Source organism: Populus trichocarpa, chromosome 13, assembly GCF_000002775.5.
Source record: "Populus trichocarpa isolate Nisqually-1 chromosome 13, P.trichocarpa_v4.1, whole genome shotgun sequence".
Lineage (NCBI taxonomy): Eukaryota > Viridiplantae > Streptophyta > Magnoliopsida > Malpighiales > Salicaceae > Populus > Populus trichocarpa.
Window position 1 is genome coordinate 15,486,911 of NC_037297.2, and position 20,448 is coordinate 15,507,358.

General features: G+C 37.7%; 5 protein-coding genes across 7 annotated transcripts; 3 read left to right on the forward strand and 2 right to left on the reverse strand.

Moving 5' to 3' along the window:
• The first annotated feature begins 228 nt into the window (after window positions 1-228).
• LOC7465196 (reticulon-like protein B2) lies at window positions 229-1,839 on the forward strand. Its single transcript, XM_002319406.4, has 5 exons — window positions 229-535; window positions 620-800; window positions 991-1,132; window positions 1,220-1,289; window positions 1,422-1,839. Exons 1-5 carry the CDS (start codon window positions 361-363, stop codon window positions 1,592-1,594), a joined length of 741 nt encoding a protein of 246 aa, XP_002319442.4. The 5' UTR covers window positions 229-360; the 3' UTR covers window positions 1,595-1,839.
• On the reverse strand, window positions 1,740-3,942 carry LOC7465197 (uncharacterized). The gene is made up of 3 exons (XM_002319953.4): window positions 3,601-3,942; window positions 2,971-3,203; window positions 1,740-2,205 (listed from the first exon to the last, which is right to left on the reverse strand). The coding sequence occupies exons 1-3, from the start codon at window positions 3,838-3,840 to the stop codon at window positions 2,013-2,015; spliced, it is 666 nt and encodes a 221-aa protein (XP_002319989.3). The 5' UTR covers window positions 3,841-3,942; the 3' UTR covers window positions 1,740-2,012.
• A 315-nt stretch (window positions 3,943-4,257) lies between these two features.
• LOC7464753 (bifunctional bis(5'-adenosyl)-triphosphatase/adenylylsulfatase FHIT) lies at window positions 4,258-7,538 on the forward strand. Of its 2 annotated transcripts, XM_052446366.1 has the most exons (5): window positions 4,258-4,410; window positions 4,481-4,606; window positions 5,897-6,778; window positions 6,932-7,030; window positions 7,138-7,538. In XM_052446366.1, the coding sequence occupies exons 3-5, from the start codon at window positions 6,584-6,586 to the stop codon at window positions 7,252-7,254; spliced, it is 411 nt and encodes a 136-aa protein (XP_052302326.1). In that variant the 5' UTR covers window positions 4,258-4,410; window positions 4,481-4,606; window positions 5,897-6,583; the 3' UTR covers window positions 7,255-7,538. The 2 variants fall into 2 exon arrangements, with proteins under 2 accessions (XP_052302326.1, XP_052302327.1); XM_052446367.1 differs by having other exon boundaries at window positions 4,283-4,606.
• Window positions 7,539-7,767: 229 nt separating this feature from the next.
• On the forward strand, window positions 7,768-16,755 carry LOC7465198 (uncharacterized). Of its 2 annotated transcripts, none has more exons than XM_024584175.2 (20): window positions 7,768-7,912; window positions 8,149-8,261; window positions 8,369-8,444; window positions 8,547-8,689; window positions 8,785-8,871; window positions 9,122-9,205; window positions 9,969-10,176; window positions 10,933-11,018; window positions 11,159-11,390; window positions 11,549-11,672; window positions 11,807-11,943; window positions 12,362-12,470; window positions 13,553-13,595; window positions 13,749-13,920; window positions 14,341-14,411; window positions 14,510-14,603; window positions 15,282-15,491; window positions 15,567-15,776; window positions 15,892-16,287; window positions 16,399-16,755. In XM_024584175.2, the coding sequence occupies exons 1-20, from the start codon at window positions 7,895-7,897 to the stop codon at window positions 16,462-16,464; spliced, it is 2,679 nt and encodes an 892-aa protein (XP_024439943.1). In that variant the 5' UTR covers window positions 7,768-7,894; the 3' UTR covers window positions 16,465-16,755. The 2 variants fall into 2 exon arrangements, with proteins under 2 accessions (XP_024439943.1, XP_024439942.1); XM_024584174.2 differs by having other exon boundaries at window positions 7,769-7,912; window positions 16,410-16,755.
• A 182-nt stretch (window positions 16,756-16,937) lies between these two features.
• LOC7465199 (calcium uniporter protein 6, mitochondrial) lies at window positions 16,938-20,013 on the reverse strand. The gene is made up of 2 exons (XM_002319954.4): window positions 19,109-20,013; window positions 16,938-17,743 (listed from the first exon to the last, which is right to left on the reverse strand). Exons 1-2 carry the CDS (start codon window positions 19,634-19,636, stop codon window positions 17,261-17,263), a joined length of 1,011 nt encoding a protein of 336 aa, XP_002319990.3. The 5' UTR covers window positions 19,637-20,013; the 3' UTR covers window positions 16,938-17,260.
• Window positions 20,014-20,448: the final 435 nt, after the last annotated feature.

A 20,448-nucleotide genomic window follows, 5' to 3' on the forward strand; every position in this document is an offset into this window, starting at 1 on the left:
GATTAATCATGCTGCATAAATAAAATAAAAATAGCCCACACCTTGTTTTATTAATAAAGATAAATATTTATAAAATTAGATGATCTTCCAATTAAGGATATCCGTGCACAGCAATTAATGGTAGGCTGAAATACTAAAATTAGAAGCTCAGGAAATGCAAGCCAGCGCATGGTATGGTAAAAATAGTGCAGCCATTCCCCAGTTGCGAGTTTCAGGGGGTCATCTAGCGCCCCTTTCGTCTTCCCTTATTGAATATTTCAGTTTCATGTTGAAAACATGCAGAGACTTAAGACAACCAGGACCATCCGTCCCTATTCCTAAACTAAACTCTCAGGAAAGGACGTTGTGGTGGAATATCCAATGGATGGGTTTGATTCACAGTTGCTCAAAGAGATCGAGGACCATGATAACAATGAGAAATTTGACTCGTCTTCTGAAACTGAGATTGATGAGTACATCATGCTGCATTCGACCCATAAGAATCACCTCTTTGGACGCCAGAAGCCTCTTCACTTGGTTCTTGGCGGTGAAAAACGTAAGAATCAACCGTGTTTACATCCATTTTTGGTTTCCTCATCTCCTCGTTCGTAGTTGATTGTGTGTATCTCTTTGTGTTCAGATGCCAATATCATACTGTGGCGAAACACGCAGATCTCAACACGCATTTTTGCCGGTGTCACAGTCACATGGTTTCTGTTTGAGTGCATAGGTTATCACTTGCTTACTTTGGTTTGCCACTTTCTTATTCTGTCATCGACAACGGTCTTCCTGTGGTCCAATTTAGCCTCCTACATCAATGTGTGAGTTCCTCTTATTTCGACCCCTTATATTTTCCTCAACACCGCGCCTCATCCTTGTAGTGTCTTTATTGGTTTTCTCGACATTTTAGTGGTAATAGGAAAATTACTGCCAGGATCGTGCATAAGGGATTTCTGTTGTAATTTTAGGGAAGAGTGTAGTTATCAAACTTGTTTCTATTTGATGATGCAGGTCGCCCCCAAAACTCCCCGAGGTAACCCTGCCGGATGAACTGTTTGTGAATTTCCTTCTTTTGCTTAGGGGCATCATCAACCGCGCGTTTACATCCTTCCAGGATGTAGCTTCTGGGAAGGATTTGAAGAAGTTTCTTAAGGTACCTTTTCATTCACTCAAAGGCTTTGCAATTTGCAGCACATTAAAATGCATCTTTTCTAACCATGATGTGCAATTTGATTTGCAGGTGATTGCGGTTCTGTGGGTTCTCTCTGTTATAGGAAGCTGGTTCAGTTTTTTGACTTTGTTATACCTATGTGAGCTTCTGTTTAATCTCTTCTAATGCCTTTTGTTTTCTAAGTAAATCCATGGCATGATTGGGCTTCGTCTCATTGGTATTTTATTTTCCATTGCTTAAGTTCTGATACAGTGTTACATGGTTCGTGTAGTGTTTGTAATGCTAATGACAGCGCCAATGCTGTATGAGAAAAATGAAGATGCTGTGGACATTTATGCTGAGAAGTTGTGGTTTGAAGTGAAGAAGCAGTCTGCTGTCTTGAATGAAAATGTTCTGCAAAAGCTCCCAATCTTTCGTTCCGAGAAGCATCATAAGCAGCATTAAGAATAAGCATATTGCAGTGGTTAGTAGTTTTTCTCTGTTTACCATTTGTGAGAGGCAAGCTTAGATTTCCTGGGAGTACATGGTACAGAGAAAGTAAACCATTTATCATCTTCAAAACAAAGGAGCAATGTAATGCCATGGCTGGTTTAAACGAAGTGCAAAAAAGAACAGCCTCATATTTGAATAGGTTATTGTACCAGATAGGATTGCTCACAGTGCTATTTTAAAGACACTTCTTTGCTGAATTATAGATATCAAGTTACAAAATCTTTCAAACATACAAGGCTCTTAACAAGTTTGACCATCTTACCAACTCATAAAGCTGCATGCAGGTTCCAGCAGCTAAGGGTGCTATTATCTAAGATACAATGAAAATCCTTCTTGGTAAGACGGCAGAAAACCAACTAGGCAAAATGTTCTATACTTTTGATTCTCTTGATTCAGCAGGCAAGAAGGCCTCCCACCATCCATATTCATACTTTGGATATGGTGCCACCCAGTTTTCTGGCTTCTCAAACTCTATAGTGGTAGGATTCGAGGCTAATGCTTCTTCTAGAGTGTCAGCTTCATAGCTATCAGATAGAACACGGTCCAACCTTAATTTCATAAACCTGCCGAACCACAAAATGGGAAGCCACATCCATGAGGAGCAAGAGAGATAAGCCCAAGGACACACCACACAAGCACACATAAGAACTTATCTTTCTAGAGGAATGAAGATGATTTTTAACATACTGCATATGTGATGAACAGATAAGCAACAAGGCTCTTTAGTAAGCATCCCCTTGCACCTCACCAAACAAACAAACAGGAGAAGTGCAAAATTGTCATAAAAAAGGAAATCCCAATAATTTCCAGGATAAGGAGTGTCAGAGCCAAGGTAGGCATGCTCTAGCTAAGTACAAGCCTAGACAACTCTGTTTTTAAGAGCTTGATTCATGAGTCTTGTTCAATTCACTAGGCTGATGAGCAGACTTTGAAAATGTGTGAGCGTGGTTGGCATACTAGGCAAGTGAAATTATACTTTTGTCAATTGCTACACATATTATGAATAAACAAGTCATCATAACACCATAGTTTGTCTTGCAACCAAGAAGGCAGCATAGGGAATATTGTTAGACATACTGAAAAACTGAATAAGATTGTGGCTTGCGCCCAACAAATGATAAACCACAGCATTCAATCCTCCAAGGCCTAAACATTATCATCTATGTCTTGAAGTTTTAGAATAACTCTGGTGAAGGCTCTTCCCTAGGTAGTTATAAAAATTAAAATACATATATCAAATGCTAAGTATAAGCTAGGAAGCATACACAGAAACAAGGAATTATCAGAACTTGTAGTCCAAACGAGGAAGGGTGGAAGAATGTTCTTACGTCATCCATGTGCCATTAGTTGAGACTAGAGCAACAGCGGGTCTCTTCAGTCTTTTGGTGATGTTAGGGAATTTGTCCAAGAACTTGGGCTCAATCACAAGCCAAAAGTCCTGCTCCTTATTACGCTCTCCATAGTTACGAAGGCGCTCAAACAAGAGCTCCTTGAAGTGCTCCTCTTCATCCAGCATGAATTTTGCATTGGCAACAACAAAGTAGTACTTGTTGGCTTCTTGCTGTAATGCAACAAGAAAGAGGTAAAGTTTTGGGACTGCTTCATGCCAAAAAAATAAAAATAAAATTGCAAATACATTCTCTGAGCATGTATAGGTTCCTGATGCCTTCCAAGTAGGATCCACAATGGGGGTTTTCTTTATAGGAGGAACTGGGAATTTCCTAGTTGTGTTGCCAATTATACATGCATGATTTATTGGAGTAAAAAGCAACATGGGAGTTTGTAATTTGTAGGAAAATGATGATGAAGTGACAATTTTCACAGTATTGATCAATTGGCATTGTAAAAGAAAAGGAATTACTAGGCATTCTATCAATAAATAACATCTTAATATAACATGTAAATTAGTAGTGGAGTAAGCAGAGGTAGAAGAGAAAAAGAGAAAGAAATTGAAGAACCTTGTCAGGAGGAGTGGGAGAGGAAGTGAGATCGTTGGAATCAACAGCGGCAACGGCAGTCTTAAAGGAGGAGGAAATATTGGTAGTAGCGGAAAGGAGAGATGGTGGTTGCTGTGATCCCTTGATAAAGCCAAACTGTGTGGCTGTGGATTTCCCACTACCATTACCATAATTCACAGTATAATGTATGGAAACCTTGTTCATTGCAGCAACTGATGACCCCACTGCTAGGCTTAACATTTTCTTTCTCCTCCTTCACCTGCTTGTACAACAGTTGTGGTGCTTTGGAAGCAAAACTATGAGAAAAAAGTGGGTAGGCCGAACAAAAAAGAACCCGGTATCAGACAACCTTATCTGGCTTATCTATCTACAATCCCCTTTTCTCATTTTAGTCCCTCAACTATCATCATAATTTTCGATACAACTCCTAAAACATAACCTTTCCAATTGGGTCCCATTTCTATGTTTTTAATGTATCAAGACTAAATTTCTTTTTAATCAACTCTTACACAGACCATTCTCTTGCATCAAAAGAAGTTGAGGGACTAACATGGCCACATCAGCCCTTGTGAATGAGAAGGTTGAGAGTTGAGACTCCCTGTTCGAACTCGCAACGTGTTGCTAACTTGCGACCAATCCGACAGAGGCCCACTTGGTTTTTTCAAACGAATCAGAAGCCTCTCTCAAGAGTCAAAGAATGGTAAACGAGGCACATAGCATTAGTATTGACAGCTGTCGTCTTCTTCTTCGTCCTCATCGTTGTTATTCCTCAAAAAGTCAAAAGGATTCCGGCCCATTTCCACCACCAAGGTAAACGAAGAAAAGCTGTCTTCTCTTCTTCTTACTATGATGATAATGATCCTAAATGATCCCTGATTAGATGTCGACTTCGATGACGACGGAGTACTATCAGTTCGGGTCGGGCCTCACAAAATAGACCCAAAACAAGTCTTTTACTCCACCAATCTTTCTTATGCTACGGTCAACCTCCGTCCCGTTCTTCTTGGTTTGTACTTCTATATACACCTTAGAGCTTCTGTGTTATTATGACTACTATTTTCACTTAGCTGATAAGTTGTCTATGATCAACGAAAATCTTAATAAAGTGATAACTTCAAACAAATACAAGCTATAGTATTTCATAAGGTTCTAATAGCTAAAATCTTGTGGTATAATATTTGTACATTAACGAGCCAAAACTGCATTCCTGAGTGAGTTTAGTTGATAACTAAACTAATTGTTTCCTTCCCTTTTCTCTGTGGTTTAATGGTAGTTATGAGTCAACCTCAAGAAAGCAAATTTTTGGTTAATTGATTGAGGAGTCACTTACTAATCTTTTGGGATAATGCACTTTCTCCAAACTTCGCAGATAGGAAATTCTTGCAATTTTTGGTTATCCAATATTTGTAATTTAGGGTGATTGAACCATGAAGTCGGTAACTTTTTTAAAAATTCTGTTTCTTCTTATGCATGTGTTAATCGATACTCGATTCTTTAGGGTGATGTGCTGATTGCATTTCATTGTAGGATTTATTATGTATCACATATCTGTACAAGTGGCTTGCTTTTTATCAAGACTAAGATTGCAATCCGATTTTCTTTTGGGATTAATTTATGTTGCTTACAATGTATCACCGAGAATCTGTGATAGTGATTTTTCATTTTTCTTGAGTCCAGATAACAATTTTGATGTGGTTTTATTTAAAATCAAGACAGATATAAATGAAGAATTATTCTTTTCCCTTGCAAAATTAAAACTTTATCATTCACATGCAATGAAAACTAAGAACTGAAAAACGGAAGACTGGGAGCTTCTACAAAGTTCACTTGTTCACTTTCCAAAGAAGAATTGAGTTCATAGTAGATAGATATAACAAAATTCCTCCCTGCAGGTTAAATTCTTAATTCCACACATTCTCAGTTCTCAACCAAAAGCAACTAGAGTCACTACAAACTGTTAAAGGCAACATGTTCTCTTATGTTCTGCTTTCCTTTCATTTCTTTACTCACATCGTAGTCGGAGAAAAATCATCTTATATCTTTTTTCACAAACTACAGCAAGTTGAACATATAGCATAACCAGAAACTGTAACTAATCATCCAACTGAACAAGGAAGCTATTAAAAATCCAAATCCACCTACTACTAATGGTTGGAAAAAGTCGCACCAGTAAACAAATAGAGATCCATCAAATGTGCACAATTGCGCATGCTCTATTAGATTTATTTTACTTTTCTGTATTCGTTCTCTACCTACCTATCTTCTCGTTCTTATTTATGTCCCTTTTCCTCTGCAGGTCATATCCTTTTCTGTCAAAAGTATGAATGATTTTTTGAGATTTATCTGAACAGCATCTGTTGTCTCATTGGAATTCTCTTGGGTGAACTGTTTGAGAAACAGGCAGAGCTGAATTAATTCAATGTGTTATTATTTGCTTGGTGCATTGATGAATTTGTGGACATAGATATGCTATTATGCTTCTATACTACAAGTCAAAAAGCTTGAATAGTAGGAAAACCTTTCTGAGTACATGCATGTAAATCACAGTAACATTGTGTGCATGCAGTCTGGGGTTTTGAAAACTTCATGAATTATCTGCTTACTGGCAATCAGTGTATTCATTCTCCAGCTTAGTTTATGTTTCAAAATACGAGTTACCTTGGCCTGGCTTGGGTTCTAATGGTGGTCCTTTTAAGCATTTAAGAATTGGACATGAAGCACACAACCTAAAGAAAATAATAGAGTTCGACAACCTTACACAAGTGAGTTGACTGAAGAGCATACCGTTACTACCATTAGGCCCAGAAGATTAAAAGCACTTGCAATTTGCATGTCTCCAGCATTTATACAATGACATTGTAAGAAAACATGGCATAGCTGATAATATCTCACGTGCTGCCGTCATTTCATGCAAGGTAATATGCTCTTAAGATTGTTGATCGAGTTTCTTGATGTCTGTATAGTTTGAATCAATATATCATGAATGATACGCGTAGTTGAGTGTTCTATTTTTTTGCCTTTACATTTTGTACATGTGCTTGTCTGTCCAAGGCGTGAAGTGAAGCGCTTTATTGATCTCAGTGCTGATGAGACCAGTGATTTATGGCTCACGGCAAAGAAGGTTGGCAGGCAGCTTGAGAGTTTTTACATGGCAACATCTCTCACATTTACCATCCAAGTAAGATAGTTCCTAGTAAACTCACACTATCTCTTATTTTATTTATTTATTTGGTTAGAATGAGTGTATTTGCTTGTTATCAGAGCCACTAGGTAATTAATGCATGCTCTGGGTGTTTGAAGACTAACCAGTTGAAGTTCATTGGTGTTTTAGGATGGGCCGCGGGCAGGGCAGAGTGTGCCCCATGTTCATGTTCACATCATCCCAAGAAAAGATGGTGACTTTGAGAAGAATGATGAGATCTATGATGCAGTAAGTTATAGAATACGTATACCCTACACTGTTTGTGCTTGCTACCTGATCTTTATGCTCCATGCATCAATTGGAGTGTAACAAATGATTGTGTGGGTGTCATACAGATAGACGAGAGTGAAAAGGAATTAAAGAGGAAGCTGGATTTAGACGAGGAAAGGAGGGACAGAAGCATGGAGGAGATGGCTCAAGAGGCAGATGGATACAGATTGCTTTTCTCATAGATGATGTATCTAAGAGAGAGTTGTTGAAAGAAGGAAGTTGGAACATATGTGTTTCTTGAAAATACAGTGCATTCAAATGCACAGACAGTCATGTGTACTTTTATGATGTTGTGGTATGGCGGCTAGACTTGAGATGAAATACAGGGAGTCGCTGAGAAGTCATGTCTGTTGCTAGTAACTTAGTAGACGATAATATCTTTTGTTTTTTTTTTTTTTTTTTAAGGTCAAAATCAGATGAACAACCAATGGTTGGAGAGAAAATTAGAGTTTTGTTTGTGATACCATGTTAACAAGTATGTGTGTGTGTGTGTTTAACTGGTTGCTTTTCGGATGAACCTATGGCTATGGAGAGGGCTGCATCTGCAAGACATACAAATGTATGTATGCAGTTAATTCATTTTCAAATTTTGTTTTTTGTTTTTTTTCAGAAAAATATGATAAAATAAAAAAAGAGATAAAACACGGGCTCTGGAGTGTGGGCTGAAGCCCATGAGGTACGGGGACCAAACGGGGCCAACCAAGATGGCAAGAGAAGAAAGAGCGGGAAAGAGAGAGAGAGAGACTACAAGAGCAGGGCATTAGCAGATGTGTGTGATTTCTCGTACCAGAAACCACACAGCGTAGCCCATCACGGCAAGCAATGCTATCCACACTCAAGGTGCTGTGCTGTACCGTACCTCTTCTTCTTCCTTTTTCAATTAAAAACTTAAACCCAAGCCCTCACCCTCCTCTTATTTCTCTATGGTTTTACCTTTTTTTTTTCAGCAATTCGTTTTTGTAGTATAGTTTGTTTGTCACGATAAATCACAATTGATTAACCAAAAAGAAAAAAATCAATTATTTAATCATTCTTAAAATTATACTGAGTGGGTTTTGTTTGATTTGGGTACACAGCAATACTTTGGGTATGCGAATTTCAGGGCTTACCAGAAGGAGGTGATCGACCAGATTCTGGACAAGAGGGACTGTTTAGCGGTCATGGCCACTGGCAGCGGAAAGTCTTTATGGTACCATACCACCAATACCAACCCTACATTTTATACAATAATTTTCAACCTTTTTGCTTTTTCACAATCGTGTATATATATTTTTGGTGTGTGTGGCTAAACTACAGCTACCAGGTTCCTCCTTTGCTTCTTGAAAAGACTGCCGTAGTCATAAGCCCCCTTATTTCTTTGATGCAAGATCAGGTACGTCCTTATTTATTTGCATTCCCAATTAATTTTATTTCCGCTATACTTGTATGCATCAATGCATGTCAATTTAGGAATGAAATGCGCTCATTTAATTAGGTTATGAGTTTGAAACAACGCGGAATCAGAGCTGAGTTTCTTGGAAGTGCTCAGACTGATGGTTCCGTCCATACCAAAGCTCAGACTGGTCATTTTCATTTATTGTTCATGACACCTGAAAAGGCTTGCTCCACCCCTCTCAGGTTCTAGCTTCTTCTCCCCCCATCTTTAATTTGCCACATGCATTTACTTTTTATTATCAACTTAGGATGAAAATGCTATTTTTTTTTTTTTGTAGCTTCTGGTTGAAATTGCTAGAGGCAGGAATTTGTCTCTTTGCTGTTGATGAAGCTCATTGCATCTCAGAGTGGGGCCATGATTTCAGGTCCCGTCCTTAATGCTTTAGTTTTTCTTCTTCTATATTTCCCTACTTCTTTTTTGTGCTACATTGTCCGAAATTTCTTTCTTTTATCTGATGGTTCCATTAGAATTGGAATCAGACTCATGATGCTAGCCAAACATTTTATTTTGATCAATCATGCCGCTTCACTCCTTAACTTTTTTTCTTTATCAGTAATCGCTTTCATTCTCTTCCTAGTTTTGAGGAATTCTCTTCTTTGTTTTTGGTTTATCAGGGTGGAATACAAGCAGTTATACAAGTTACGTGATGTTCTTTTGGAAGTTCCATTTGTTGCATTAACTGCAACTGCTACTGAAAAGTATGTGCCTCGTGTATTTGTGTGAACAGATGTGATCATTTATTGATCGTCCTTTCCTGTCTCTAGTATAAGAATGTGTTTGGAGAACGAAAATCTTCATGCTTTCTCACTGACATTCAGTGTTGGATTTATCTAAATTTTAGATTTCTATAAATTGATCTTACTCTTAATTGTTACTTTATCTTTATGACATACTTTACTTTCAAGTGTACATATATGAGTCATCTCATTCTGTTGCTAGAGCAAGTCATTTTTGAAGTCTAGACTCAAAATCCAACCCCCTCCAGTCCTCATGTAGCTGCATATACCTCCCACAAAATACAAAGACACATGTACCAGCAGACATCTTTACATTGTATCCTCTATGGCTTGGTTGGAAAACATGACCTGAACACAGATCAACTGCTCATTCTCTAACAGATCCAGAAGCAGATGCTACTAAGGTTCAATAGGGAACTGAATATTGTTCTTAGTTGTCCGCATTAAGTGAGAAGCAGCATACCTTTTTTCCTTTCATAATTCAGCCAAGAACTGCATCAAGTAAAAATTGTGTATTTCTAAGCCAACAAATGTTCTTGGACATTAATTCTTATATAATTGTTTGCTTCTAGGTAGTATATAATTGTTTTGTTTCGTAGTTTTATAAGGCACTGAATTTTGTGGTGTTATCTACTTAGGTGTTCTATACTTATTTATTTATTTGCTTTGCTATGTTTTGGGGAGAGGTAGTCTAATGCTGTCTATTCTGCATGCATAATGCCAGGGTTAGAATTGACATCATCAATTCTTTGAAGATGAACAATCCTTATGTTGCTGTTGGCTCATTTGATCGTAAAAATCTCTTCTACGGTGTCAAACATTTCAATCGCAGTCTTCAATTTGTGGATGAGCTTGTGCAAGAAATATCAAAATATGCAAGGAAGGCCGGGTCAACTATTATTTACTGTACAACAATAAAAGATGTTGAGCAGGTTCTTTTTGTTCCTGTTTTTATTACTAAAGATTGTATGCCTTTTATTATTTGCTTCTTTGTTTGAAAAGAGGAATTGCATATCCTCAAAACAATTAAGCTTCACCATCCATTTCAATTCAGAAAGAAACACCACCCACAACTGTAATTACAATTGACCAAGCTCTAAAAGCAAAGGACCAAATTTATGTTTGTATAACCACAAAGGATTTTATTTCATTTTCATGTAACCATAAAGGGGTTAGGGAGTATCTGTCTGAGGGCTTTTGAGGATTAGTTAAAACTCACAGTACCGCCTAAGCTATGGCATTCTTATATTTGACTGCGAGAATATGGTTGTTACTGATATGTGTTAGTGATATACCAAGGAGATGAGATTGAGAAAGGAAAAGGAAGGTTAAATCGATTTTTAGAAAGAGATATTAAAGATGCCTGATATGTTCCCGCACCACATGGATTAGAACCTCCTTGTAATGTTATATTATGTGCTCATCAGTTTTCATTTGGAGCAGGAAAGAAGTGGTTTAATCATTTGGGAGTTAAAATTTTCTTTCGGAACAAATTAACTTTCACAGATTGCTTTCTGTATTAATTTTGATCATCACCATGTGAAGATGTTGACAAATTTTTATCTGACAATTTCTCTTCCCATTCCATCCTCTGGATGCTTTTTTGTTTTTTTATAAGCATATGTCATTATTATGAATATTTTAACTAACTTCTGTACAATGTTTCGTCTTTGTAATATATTCTCTAGATTCACAAGTCACTGAAAGAGGCAGGAATTAAGACTGGAATATATCATGGTCAAATGAGCAGCAAAGCTCGTGAGGAGTCCCACAGGTTTTTACCTCGTGTATTGTAGGAGTGTAGTGGTTTTAGTTTTCTTGCATCTAATTAATCAACTTTTGCGTGTTGCACTCTCATTTGTCTCCTTGAATTATCTCTTTATTTTATTAACTGATTCTTTTACTTCTATTCAGATCGTTTGTAAGAGATGAACTGCTGGTCATGGTTGCTACTATTGCCTTTGGCATGGGCATTGATAAGCCAAACATAAGGCAAGTGATACATTATGGTTGTCCAAAGAGTATAGAATCTTATTATCAGGAAAGTGGGCGATGTGGGAGAGATGGTATTCCTTCTGTCTGTTGGCTATATTATACAAGAGCTGACTTTGCAAAAGCTGACTTCTATTGTGGAGGATTAAGAACAGTACGCAACTTTGTTTCTTCTTTCATGACACTCGTCAAACTTTTTCTTTGGCTTGTTAAAATGGTGCTGATGGTTGACCTACTCTGCTAAATTTCTTAAATGATGAAATATTTGAAATGTGCTATGCTCTGCATTTCTTTCCTGCTGCCATTTTCCAGGAAAATCAAAGAAGGGCTGTTATGGAGTCATTGATGGCTGCGCAACACTACTGCTCACTAACCACATGCAGAAGAAAGTTCTTGCTCAGTTATTTCGGGGAAAAATTTTCAGCTGAGAAATGTGGTTTGGTTCTTTCTTGAATACATCTAATCGAACATGTCCTTATTTGGCTTTCAATAACAGACCTTCTTTTATTTACAAAATTACTTATTGTTGTATCCAATTTTGAGCATGATTAATATGCGTTTCACTTTCAGGAAATTGTGATAACTGCATGGTCTCAAAGAGGGAGCGTGACATGTCCAAGGAATCATTTCTTTTAATGTCTTGCATTCAATCGTGTGAGGGTAACTGGGGCCTCAATATGCCTGTAGATGTTCTTCGTGGATCCAGGGTAAGTATTATTTATTGTGAATAGCTCATGATTGCTGGTCATTCTCCATTATAGATACAAACATACATGCATGTATATATGTATACTTGTATTCATTGATGTATGTATAATTGTTACCCCAAAACTTAAAAGTAAGGTATTTAAGGAAATTTTGATATCTCTTTTGATCAAAAACAAAATGCTGCATGCTTTCAGTAGATATTTTAGAGGCCTGTTCTTATGGTGGGTGGGGTGGAGGAGATTAAAGTTGCTGGCATGTATAAGGAAAATTATTAGCTGTAATGATAAGGCATTGGCAACTAATTTAAGCTTTTCTATGAATCTTTTGAATTTTGTTTTTCTATGGCTTCAAGATTTTATTATTTTCTTCACCCTCAATTCTTATGCAGATGCTTCTGCTGTCTCTCTAAATTTACAGGCAAAAAAAATTCTTAATGCTCATTTTGACAAGCTACCATTTCATGGACTTGGGAAAGACTACTCGTCAAATTGGTGGAAATCACTGGCTTACCAATTAATTTCTCACGGTACCTGAAGCAATATATATTTGCGATTGACAATTCAGTTATTATCATTCAGAAATGAGCAATTTTCATTTATGGTTACTTGGTGCAAAGAATTATTGATTGTATTGACGTGTTTTATAATGATTGTGACTTGGCATTGACTACTTAGTCACATATATTTACTCAAAATTAGAATTTCTGTAGCTTAATAGATTCTAGTATCTTTACTGGGAGTTAGAAGAAGCTTCTGAAACAAATGGATTTAGAAAGGATACTCCCCATCACTCTGGGTAATGGCCAAAACACCTTTTTATAGCGGGATTCTCCACATTTCATGGCTCCCTTGAAGATTTATAGCAGAGTATTCCTCTGATTGAAGTCTTAGTGTCTATGTCCAATAATGATTGTAGGTAGCCTGTTGCTTACTAACTTGGAGGATTTAGTCAACAATCAAGTAACTTTATGTGGTTGGTTTTATCCCAACCAAGAGGAGGAAGACACTTTTACATGGAAACCAACAAATGATAATAACTTCCTTGTAATATTTTTTGGGGAAACTCTTAAGAAGAATACGGGAGTAGATTGGTACAAGTTAGCACGTGTCCTTCAATTTCTGGGCACCACTGTATAGCTAACTTGCAATAGGTTGTCAGCACATGATCGACAAGTTAATTAAGGGGGGATGGTTACAACTTGGATGTTCTGTATGCATTTTGATGAAAGAAGATATATTTTTCTCCTGTTCATTCACAAAGGATACTTAGACAAATTCTGCTGATGATCAATAGCTTCAAATTAGTGAAGGATTGACATTAAGCTTATCTGGGATAAAGCCTATCCACAAAAGAAAATTTCGTAGTTGCAATAAAAAGCTTCAGTTCCAGCTTTCATAACATAGCACCAATTGCAGTATTGAAAATCAATCTTCTTGCCTATCACAAATAATCATTAGTTGTTGACTTCATGTTTGTAGTTATAGTTCATGTCTTTCCTTGAAATACATTTTATCTATAAAATTTTATGTTGTACTGTCTGTTGATGATTCTTTGAAATAATAAAGTCATAGTTGCCAGTTTTAGCTAATAAGTGTTACTTACAAACAGGTTATCTGATGGAGACTTTTAGAGATACATATAAATTTGTAAGGTAAATTGTGCTCTTTCATTTTCTTGAGTGCAAATTTACATACTAGAAAACTTCCATAGAGTTCTTTTGTTTATCCTTCTCCCCTGCTATGTCTGTTTGTCATAATTGATCAGCTAAGTACAATTGACTAAAGTCTATGTCTTTATGCATCAGAGTAAGTCCAAAAGGGAAGCAATATATTCAGTCTGCTAGACCTGATCACCAACCAGCTCTAATATTACCATTGACTGATGAAATGGTTGAGGATGAAGAACAACAATGCACAACAGGCGGGGTTGGAGAGTTGAATAGTATGGCAACTTTAGAATGTGAACAATTGTCAGAGGTTGATATTTTATCTCCATCTCCTTTTCCCTCTTCTTTTATCCTCATTGTTTATGATATTGTCAGAGGTATATGTTGGTGGAAAGGAATATGGGCTTCTATTGTCAGATGACAGGAGGGATTGGATTTGTTTGGCATGTTTTAAAACTTCATGCACTATTATTGAAGTGCTCTTGGTTCAAAACCCCTGCATGTTGTGTGTTTTCAAGATGAAGCCAATGAGGCAAATTCTCCCTTTCTTCTTCCATGCGCTTCCTTTTATTTTTTTTGTTTGCAAAGAACTGTTTGTGAATTCTGTTCTACTCACACTTCATGAATTCAGCTTACAAACTGCATCGCTGATCTGCCACCCATGCAGTAAAATATTTTTTTTTAGTTACCATATATACTTCTTGGTGAAGTCATGCATTTTTTTACGCAGGCTGAAGCACGAATCTTTCACATGCTTTTGGATGAGAGAACCAAGCTTGCTAAAAGCATTGGGACTGCTCCGTAGGTTCATATTTCTTTGAAGGCTATAAATCCCTAAAGAGCTGCTTAGTTAATATGGAATATACCATCTGAGCACCTGTTCTTATTGCTTGCTACAGATATGCTGTATGTGGTGATCAAACAATAAAAAAAATTGCTTTGGTGAGACCATCTACCAAAGCAAGGTTGGCAAACATTGATGGTGTCAACCAGGTGAGTCTTAACGACTGGGACAAAAAAATTCTTCATAATATTTTTTATTCATTTCTTCATTGCACTAGTTATCTATCTCTTAATTTGGCATCCTTCCTTGTGCTTTAACCAGGAAATGTTTTTTCTTGGAATGGAGTTTTAAAGAAATTTTATTTTTCCTAATTTTGATGTTTGTACAAGCAATCTTACCGCTATCCACTTCAATATGTAAATTAAGAATTTCTGGCTACTGTAGATGTATTATGCGGTGACTGAAATTCTCTGGCTTTTTAATCTTTTCCACACCCATGAAACAGAGATCACTGAACTTATTGTCATATTTACTTGTCTTGACAAGCCACCTCCATATTGCAATCGAGATTCTGATATGTAGATTGGGTGGTTAGTGGCTGGTCTTCCTATTATTGTTGTTGCATGATTTTGAGAAAAAAATAATAAAAAAAAGAAAATAAGGCATCTTCTATCATTATCACATTTGATCCTTTGACATTCACTTTGCTACACCTTTCCATTTTCTTCTGCAAAGGAGGTAAGGGGTGGTGTGAATGGGCATACTTAGTACATACCAAGAGAATAATTTAACGAGTTAAGAAAAGCAGAAAATTTGTTTTTTCAGTCACGGTTTACCATTTTGCTTGTACTTCTCAATGTTAAGCATGGAATGTGGTGATGTTGCAGCATCTTGTTGTGAGACATGGCGATTATCTTCTTCAAACTATTAGGGATCTGTCACAAGAACTTAACCTTTCCTTGGACGGGGGAGCAAACTTGCAGACTGCTAATACGAGAAAAGCCAATCAAGTACCAAATCACAAGAAATTAACCCCAGCTAAGTTAGATGCTTGGAAAATGTGGCATGAAAATGGTCTACCAATTCAAAAAATCGCGGTATTTCTTGACAAAATTTACAATTATATGTTATAGGCATTTTAGTGCTTTAATCACTTTAATTTTTATTCCCAGAATTTCCCTGGTAGATCAGCTCCTATAAAAGAAGGATCTGTAGTTGAATATCTTCTAGAAGCTGCACAAGGAGGACTCCAGATTGAATGGACTAGATTGTGTGGTGAAGTTGGACTTTCACGTGAAAGATTGTCAGAAATTGAGGGTGCAATCTCAAAGGTTGGCTCTAGGGAAAAGTTGAAGCCCATTAAAGATGAATTACCAGAAGATGTAAGTTGATGCGCTAATTTCTCTGATTTTTCTGGCTTAATATTTGTTACTGATCATTGAGTTCAGGATCACTTAAAAAGTATACAACTGAATGAAAACTCACTAATAACATCAGATAAGCTACGCACACATCAAGATCTGTCTGGCAATGCAAAACTGTGGGTTTTTACCTGAAGTGACTCCACCTAGCCACCTTGACACATCGAAGGCTGATGAATTTGTGGAAAGTGAGTCTGGAATGGTTTCTACTGGTACCAGCTGCTTGGACACGGTTCATGAGGTTGAAATATCAGTCAAGATTATGGCTACTCATTGTTGCTCAGATCATAATGAAGAAACTTCCTCCCTTATGGTCAGAATTGCACAGGACCAAGAGGTTCATCCTATCAATGATGCAAATGTACTTTCCCCAAGGAAACGTCAGAAGGTAGATATACCTGAAGAAAGCACAACTGCATTGGAAGCTACGGAGAGTTCCATACTGGATTGGCTCAAGAACTATGATGAAGGGGTGAGTTCAGCAAGAGCAAACCCATTTAACCCATATCTCTGCACTAACTGATGAAGATCTTTGGATATGTTGTCTTTCATATTTCTTTTACGTGGCAATTTGATGATGCAGATGTGTTGCAGGTTTTCATTAGAGATATTTTGGAGCATTTCAACGGGTCAAAAGAGGAATTGGTGATTGATTTACTAAGTAGCCTTGAAAGCGACTTCGTAATATTTAAGAAGAATGATCTGTATATGCTTTTGTAATGAAGAGATAAATCAAGATTGCTGGCACTAATTTGGATGTGTTTTCATTTTGTTTAGACTTTTACCATGTAGCTTTTTTATGAGCTTTAAGTTGTCATGAAACATGAATCAGTTAAGAACATCATCAGCAGCTGGGGTGTTGTCTTCAGTCGCAGAGTTCATTTTCCAACTGAAAATTGTTCATTGATTATTGAATCCCAGTGAGAGTTATATTCAATTATCACAACAGAATCCCTTTTCAAGATTGAGGGGAAAAAAAAACTGCAACTTAATCCAATCATTTGCAAGGCAAACAAGCTGCAATCTAAATACTTGCTCGATGGGCAATTTCAAGAAATCATCATAAAAAATCTACTCTTATGTTCGAACTCTCGTCGACTACTTTTACCAAGACTAATTACGTAATCGTGGAAAGAGGCAGTAATTTCAAAGAAATTTAGTATCTGATGGTCAGCATCTGAATGGCATGGGCATCGATGCTTTCAGCATTACGATATGCTGTTCAACAAAAAAAATACAGGATCCAGCACTGCTAATAGAACGAAATTTTTACCAAAAAATGAGAGAGCTACGACAAATCAGCAAATAGTATTTTCTCAAAAGAAGAATGATGTTAATCCTTTAGCAAGGCGGGAGGGACCAAGATGGTTAGTGGGATAAATTCTCACGAAAGGTTTCGAAAATCCTACTTGGATTCCCATCTTTCAAACCAAAGCAAGAGGTGACTACTTGTGCATGGCATCGTCCAGTTCCAGTTTCATCCCTACACGTTTTTTAATAGAGGCTGTGGCATCCAGAGGTGATTTCTGTTTAAGTTGTAACTCCTTGAATCTCTCAACATCAAAATTAAGCTTCTTGAACAACTTCCTTTGCCTTGAGAGAAACAGCCTCTTCATTAGGTCTTGGTAACTTGGATCTCTTGCAGTGATCAGGAAGTAGGCATAACCTATGACTATGCTAGAGGTTGTGGCGAAAAATGCAATAGGTTCCATCACATCCCATGAAAATTCCCAAAATGTTAGCCGGAAAAACAGCCCAACCTGCAATAAAGCTAAACACAATCCACTATAGAGGATCCGGCGAACCTCCTTATGTGCCTGTACATCAATTTCTTCTTTCTTCTCCTGAAGCATCTTTAGCTCATCTCTTGCAGGGTCGTCTTCAGGAGTTAAAGCGAGCGGCACTGCTCTTCTTATCAGATCTACCACCTGCAACATAAGAAAACTATCAAGGCAAAACCAATTTGTAGTCAGGACGACTAATATCCAAGGCATAGGAAAAAAAAAAAAAAGTTTAAATCCCTTGTCTTGTACAAAGGAAATTCATGTACTTTCCAAATCTGTACCAACATTATTGTATATATAAACAAGTGAAATCCCAAAACCAAGGATCATGCTGCTTCTGCCTGATACAAGTTGGAGCCCAATAACCACAAGCCATACTGTCTTTAGACGTCAAGTATAGTGTTCCTCCGAAAGCTCAAAGCATAGATATAGCCCAACCAAAACGAGAACTAGAAAACGAGTTCTGCACACAAGGCTCTGATAACGTACCAAGACACAAGCAAAAGCAACTTCTGACAAATATCAGCAGGCAAGCTCACTGCCAAATGCACAAATGGATAGTGGCTAAATAAAATCTAAACGTTTATCATTCATTTGACTTCCTTTGCTGCACCCTATACACAGAGAAATTGTATAGGGTGAAGGGTGTTTTCACAACAGATTTCTAACTGCCCCGATTGTCATTACAATAAGCAAAGAAAGAAGTAAATATGCTTCTCAGTATGTCCCCAACCGCTGCAAATACTATAGTAGTAGTAATAGAGAAATGGAAATTTTGAAAGAGATGCTGAATAAAAGTAGAGAATTTAAGAAGTGTAAGCTCAAACAGCGGAGAAAAAAAAGTACATCGTAAATGGAAAGGGAAGATTTGATGAATGTACCCAGCCCCAACAAGCTAGCTAAAATAGGAATGGCGGGAACATTTATGAGTTGAGGAAGATACTAATAGCAGCAGCTCATTGTCAAATATGCATAAATGGAAGGAGAAATCGATTGAATGTAAACGTAGTCAATACTGAAATTTTAAGGGCATATTCTCGGTCTAGAACGTTTAAATATCACTCAAAGATTAATCTGGTCTTTGCTTGGTGGGAGGGAGGGACTGACTAAATACAGAATGCAGATAGAGAGAAGCAAGCAATATGACAAGCTGGAAGTTGAAAATCCTGTGCTTATCATGGAGCAGCAATAAATCAGTAACAGGGAAGAAGGGATGTGAAATTAATGATGGGAATTGCAAAATCAGAAGAATAAAAACAGTGAAAAGAAAAGGGGAGAGAGAAAGAGAGGGGAAGGAGGAGGAGATGCGGTGTATGTCTCAGTCTGCCCCCACCATCCACCCGAAAGTAAAGTAGCAAAGCAATTGATTGGATTATGGAAACATACATATGATAATAAGTTAAAAACAAGATTGACAATTAAGAACATACATAGTAAGTAGAAGGGAAGAAAGGTGCATATAAAGCAAAGCAAGAAAGATGGAAAAGGAGGGCAGGGGTAGCTACCTACCTTATCAGGATGAAGATAGACTTGGTCGCGGAAGAGAAGGACGACCCCAGCATCATCAAGGACATGGGCAAAAGTAACGGCCTCATCGTGAGATCTGGCAATACCGATGCTCTGGCAGGCTTCGAGGAGGTCTGAGAAAGGGATAATTTCCCTGGATTCCATGCCAAGCTTCATCTTGAGGGCCTCCACATTCACCAGTCTCATCAGCCTCTTCGCCTCCGAACTTGTTATCAATATATTTTTATCATTCTTATTATTGTTATTATTATTGGAGGAGGGAGAAGAAGCTTCAGCATCAGCATCAATAGCGGAAGAAAAACAAATGGATTTGATTTTGCAGAATGGAGTTGAAGCATCAGCAGCAGCTCCTCCTCCCCTACCAGAATAATAATAATAAGAATAGGCAGAGGAATCAATAGTCCTGGTGGTGGTGCATCGCGGTGGTGTTGAGAGGGATTGAGTGTTGGCGGCTAACAGAGTGCGCTTCAAAACCCCGGGGGCAGAGGAGGACCATAATCTGCTCCACATTGTTTCCTTTTTCCTTCAGCTTTACCTTTAGCTTTTTGATATAATCCAGTGTAGCAACATGGAAAAAGGTGGTTGATGGGAAAGAAGGAAGGAATTAAGGCCGAAAGGGGGAAGGAAGGAAGGAGAAGGCAATTGGAGAAGTCTAAGTGTTTATAGTATGGAGGGACGAGACGGCGATCGGAGGCAGGGGAAAATTCAATGCAAGTGAGGCGAGAAAAAAAGAAACGATAAGATCAAATCCGACAAACATAGGTGTGGTGTGGTATGCCAGTGACTAGGCGCAGGACTAAAAATTGCATTTGCATAGGATTATGCTCCGGTTTTAATTAGCTTACCGTTCATAACTAGTTAAAAAGGGATAGTAGCTTAAATTGACCAATTCCAAGGCCAAAACTACCCATAGGACACGGTGGCGAGGCCTTCCAAGTTTGACCGCAATCCATCCTTTTGGATCCATCATCTTCCATTTTTGAGCACCCATTGTTAGACCAGACTCTTTCTCTTCCTGCTTCCAATCGTGACTCCTATCATTATTACAAATACAATAGTACTATCTATTTGAATATAATGTGATTGGAAAACAGCAACATAGAGGACTAACTTATCAGCCCAGAGTAGCACGATATGGAGTAATTTCATGAAGGATTGTTATGCTGTACAGTATACAACAATTGATTGTTTACACAGACCTCAAACCTTCCACAAGTCTGGACATAGATAGCTACCCAGAATTAACACGTATACATGTTCATCATCTTAGCACAAGCTAAAGGGCTGGGACACCAGACCTTTCACTATCTTCCAAGACCAAA

Bases quoted from the DNA above. Each gene is read 5' to 3' on its own strand.
- LOC7465196 (XM_002319406.4), top strand. From the start codon at position 361: ATGGATGGGTTTGATTCACAGTTGCTCAAAGAGATCGAGGACCATGAT. The intron at 801-990 runs GTGAGTTCCTCT...TTGATGATGCAG, and splicing joins TTAGCCTCCTACATCAATGT to GTCGCCCCCAAAACTCCCCG. The intron at 1,133-1,219 runs GTACCTTTTCAT...TTTGATTTGCAG, and splicing joins ATTTGAAGAAGTTTCTTAAG to GTGATTGCGGTTCTGTGGGT.
- LOC7465197 (XM_002319953.4), bottom strand. From the start codon at position 3,840: ATGTTAAGCCTAGCAGTGGGGTCATCAGTTGCTGCAATGAACAAGGTT. The intron at 3,204-3,600 runs GTTCTTCAATTT...GTTGCATTACAG, and splicing joins CTCCCACTCCTCCTGACAAG to CAAGAAGCCAACAAGTACTA. The intron at 2,206-2,970 runs GTAAGAACATTC...GTGGTTCGGCAG, and splicing joins ACTAATGGCACATGGATGAC to GTTTATGAAATTAAGGTTGG.
- LOC7464753 (XM_052446366.1), top strand. From the start codon at position 6,584: ATGATACGCGTAGTTGAGTGTTCTATTTTTTTGCCTTTACATTTTGTA. The intron at 6,779-6,931 runs GTAAGATAGTTC...TTGGTGTTTTAG, and splicing joins CTCTCACATTTACCATCCAA to GATGGGCCGCGGGCAGGGCA. The intron at 7,031-7,137 runs GTAAGTTATAGA...GGTGTCATACAG, and splicing joins ATGATGAGATCTATGATGCA to ATAGACGAGAGTGAAAAGGA.
- LOC7465198 (XM_024584174.2), top strand. The intron at 11,019-11,158 runs GTTTTTACCTCG...ACTTCTATTCAG, and splicing joins GCTCGTGAGGAGTCCCACAG to ATCGTTTGTAAGAGATGAAC. The intron at 15,492-15,566 runs GTATTTCTTGAC...TTTTATTCCCAG, and splicing joins TACCAATTCAAAAAATCGCG to AATTTCCCTGGTAGATCAGC.
- LOC7465199 (XM_002319954.4), bottom strand. From the start codon at position 19,636: ATGTGGAGCAGATTATGGTCCTCCTCTGCCCCCGGGGTTTTGAAGCGC. The intron at 17,744-19,108 runs GTAGGTAGCTAC...CTTATGTTGCAG, and splicing joins TCTATCTTCATCCTGATAAG to GTGGTAGATCTGATAAGAAG.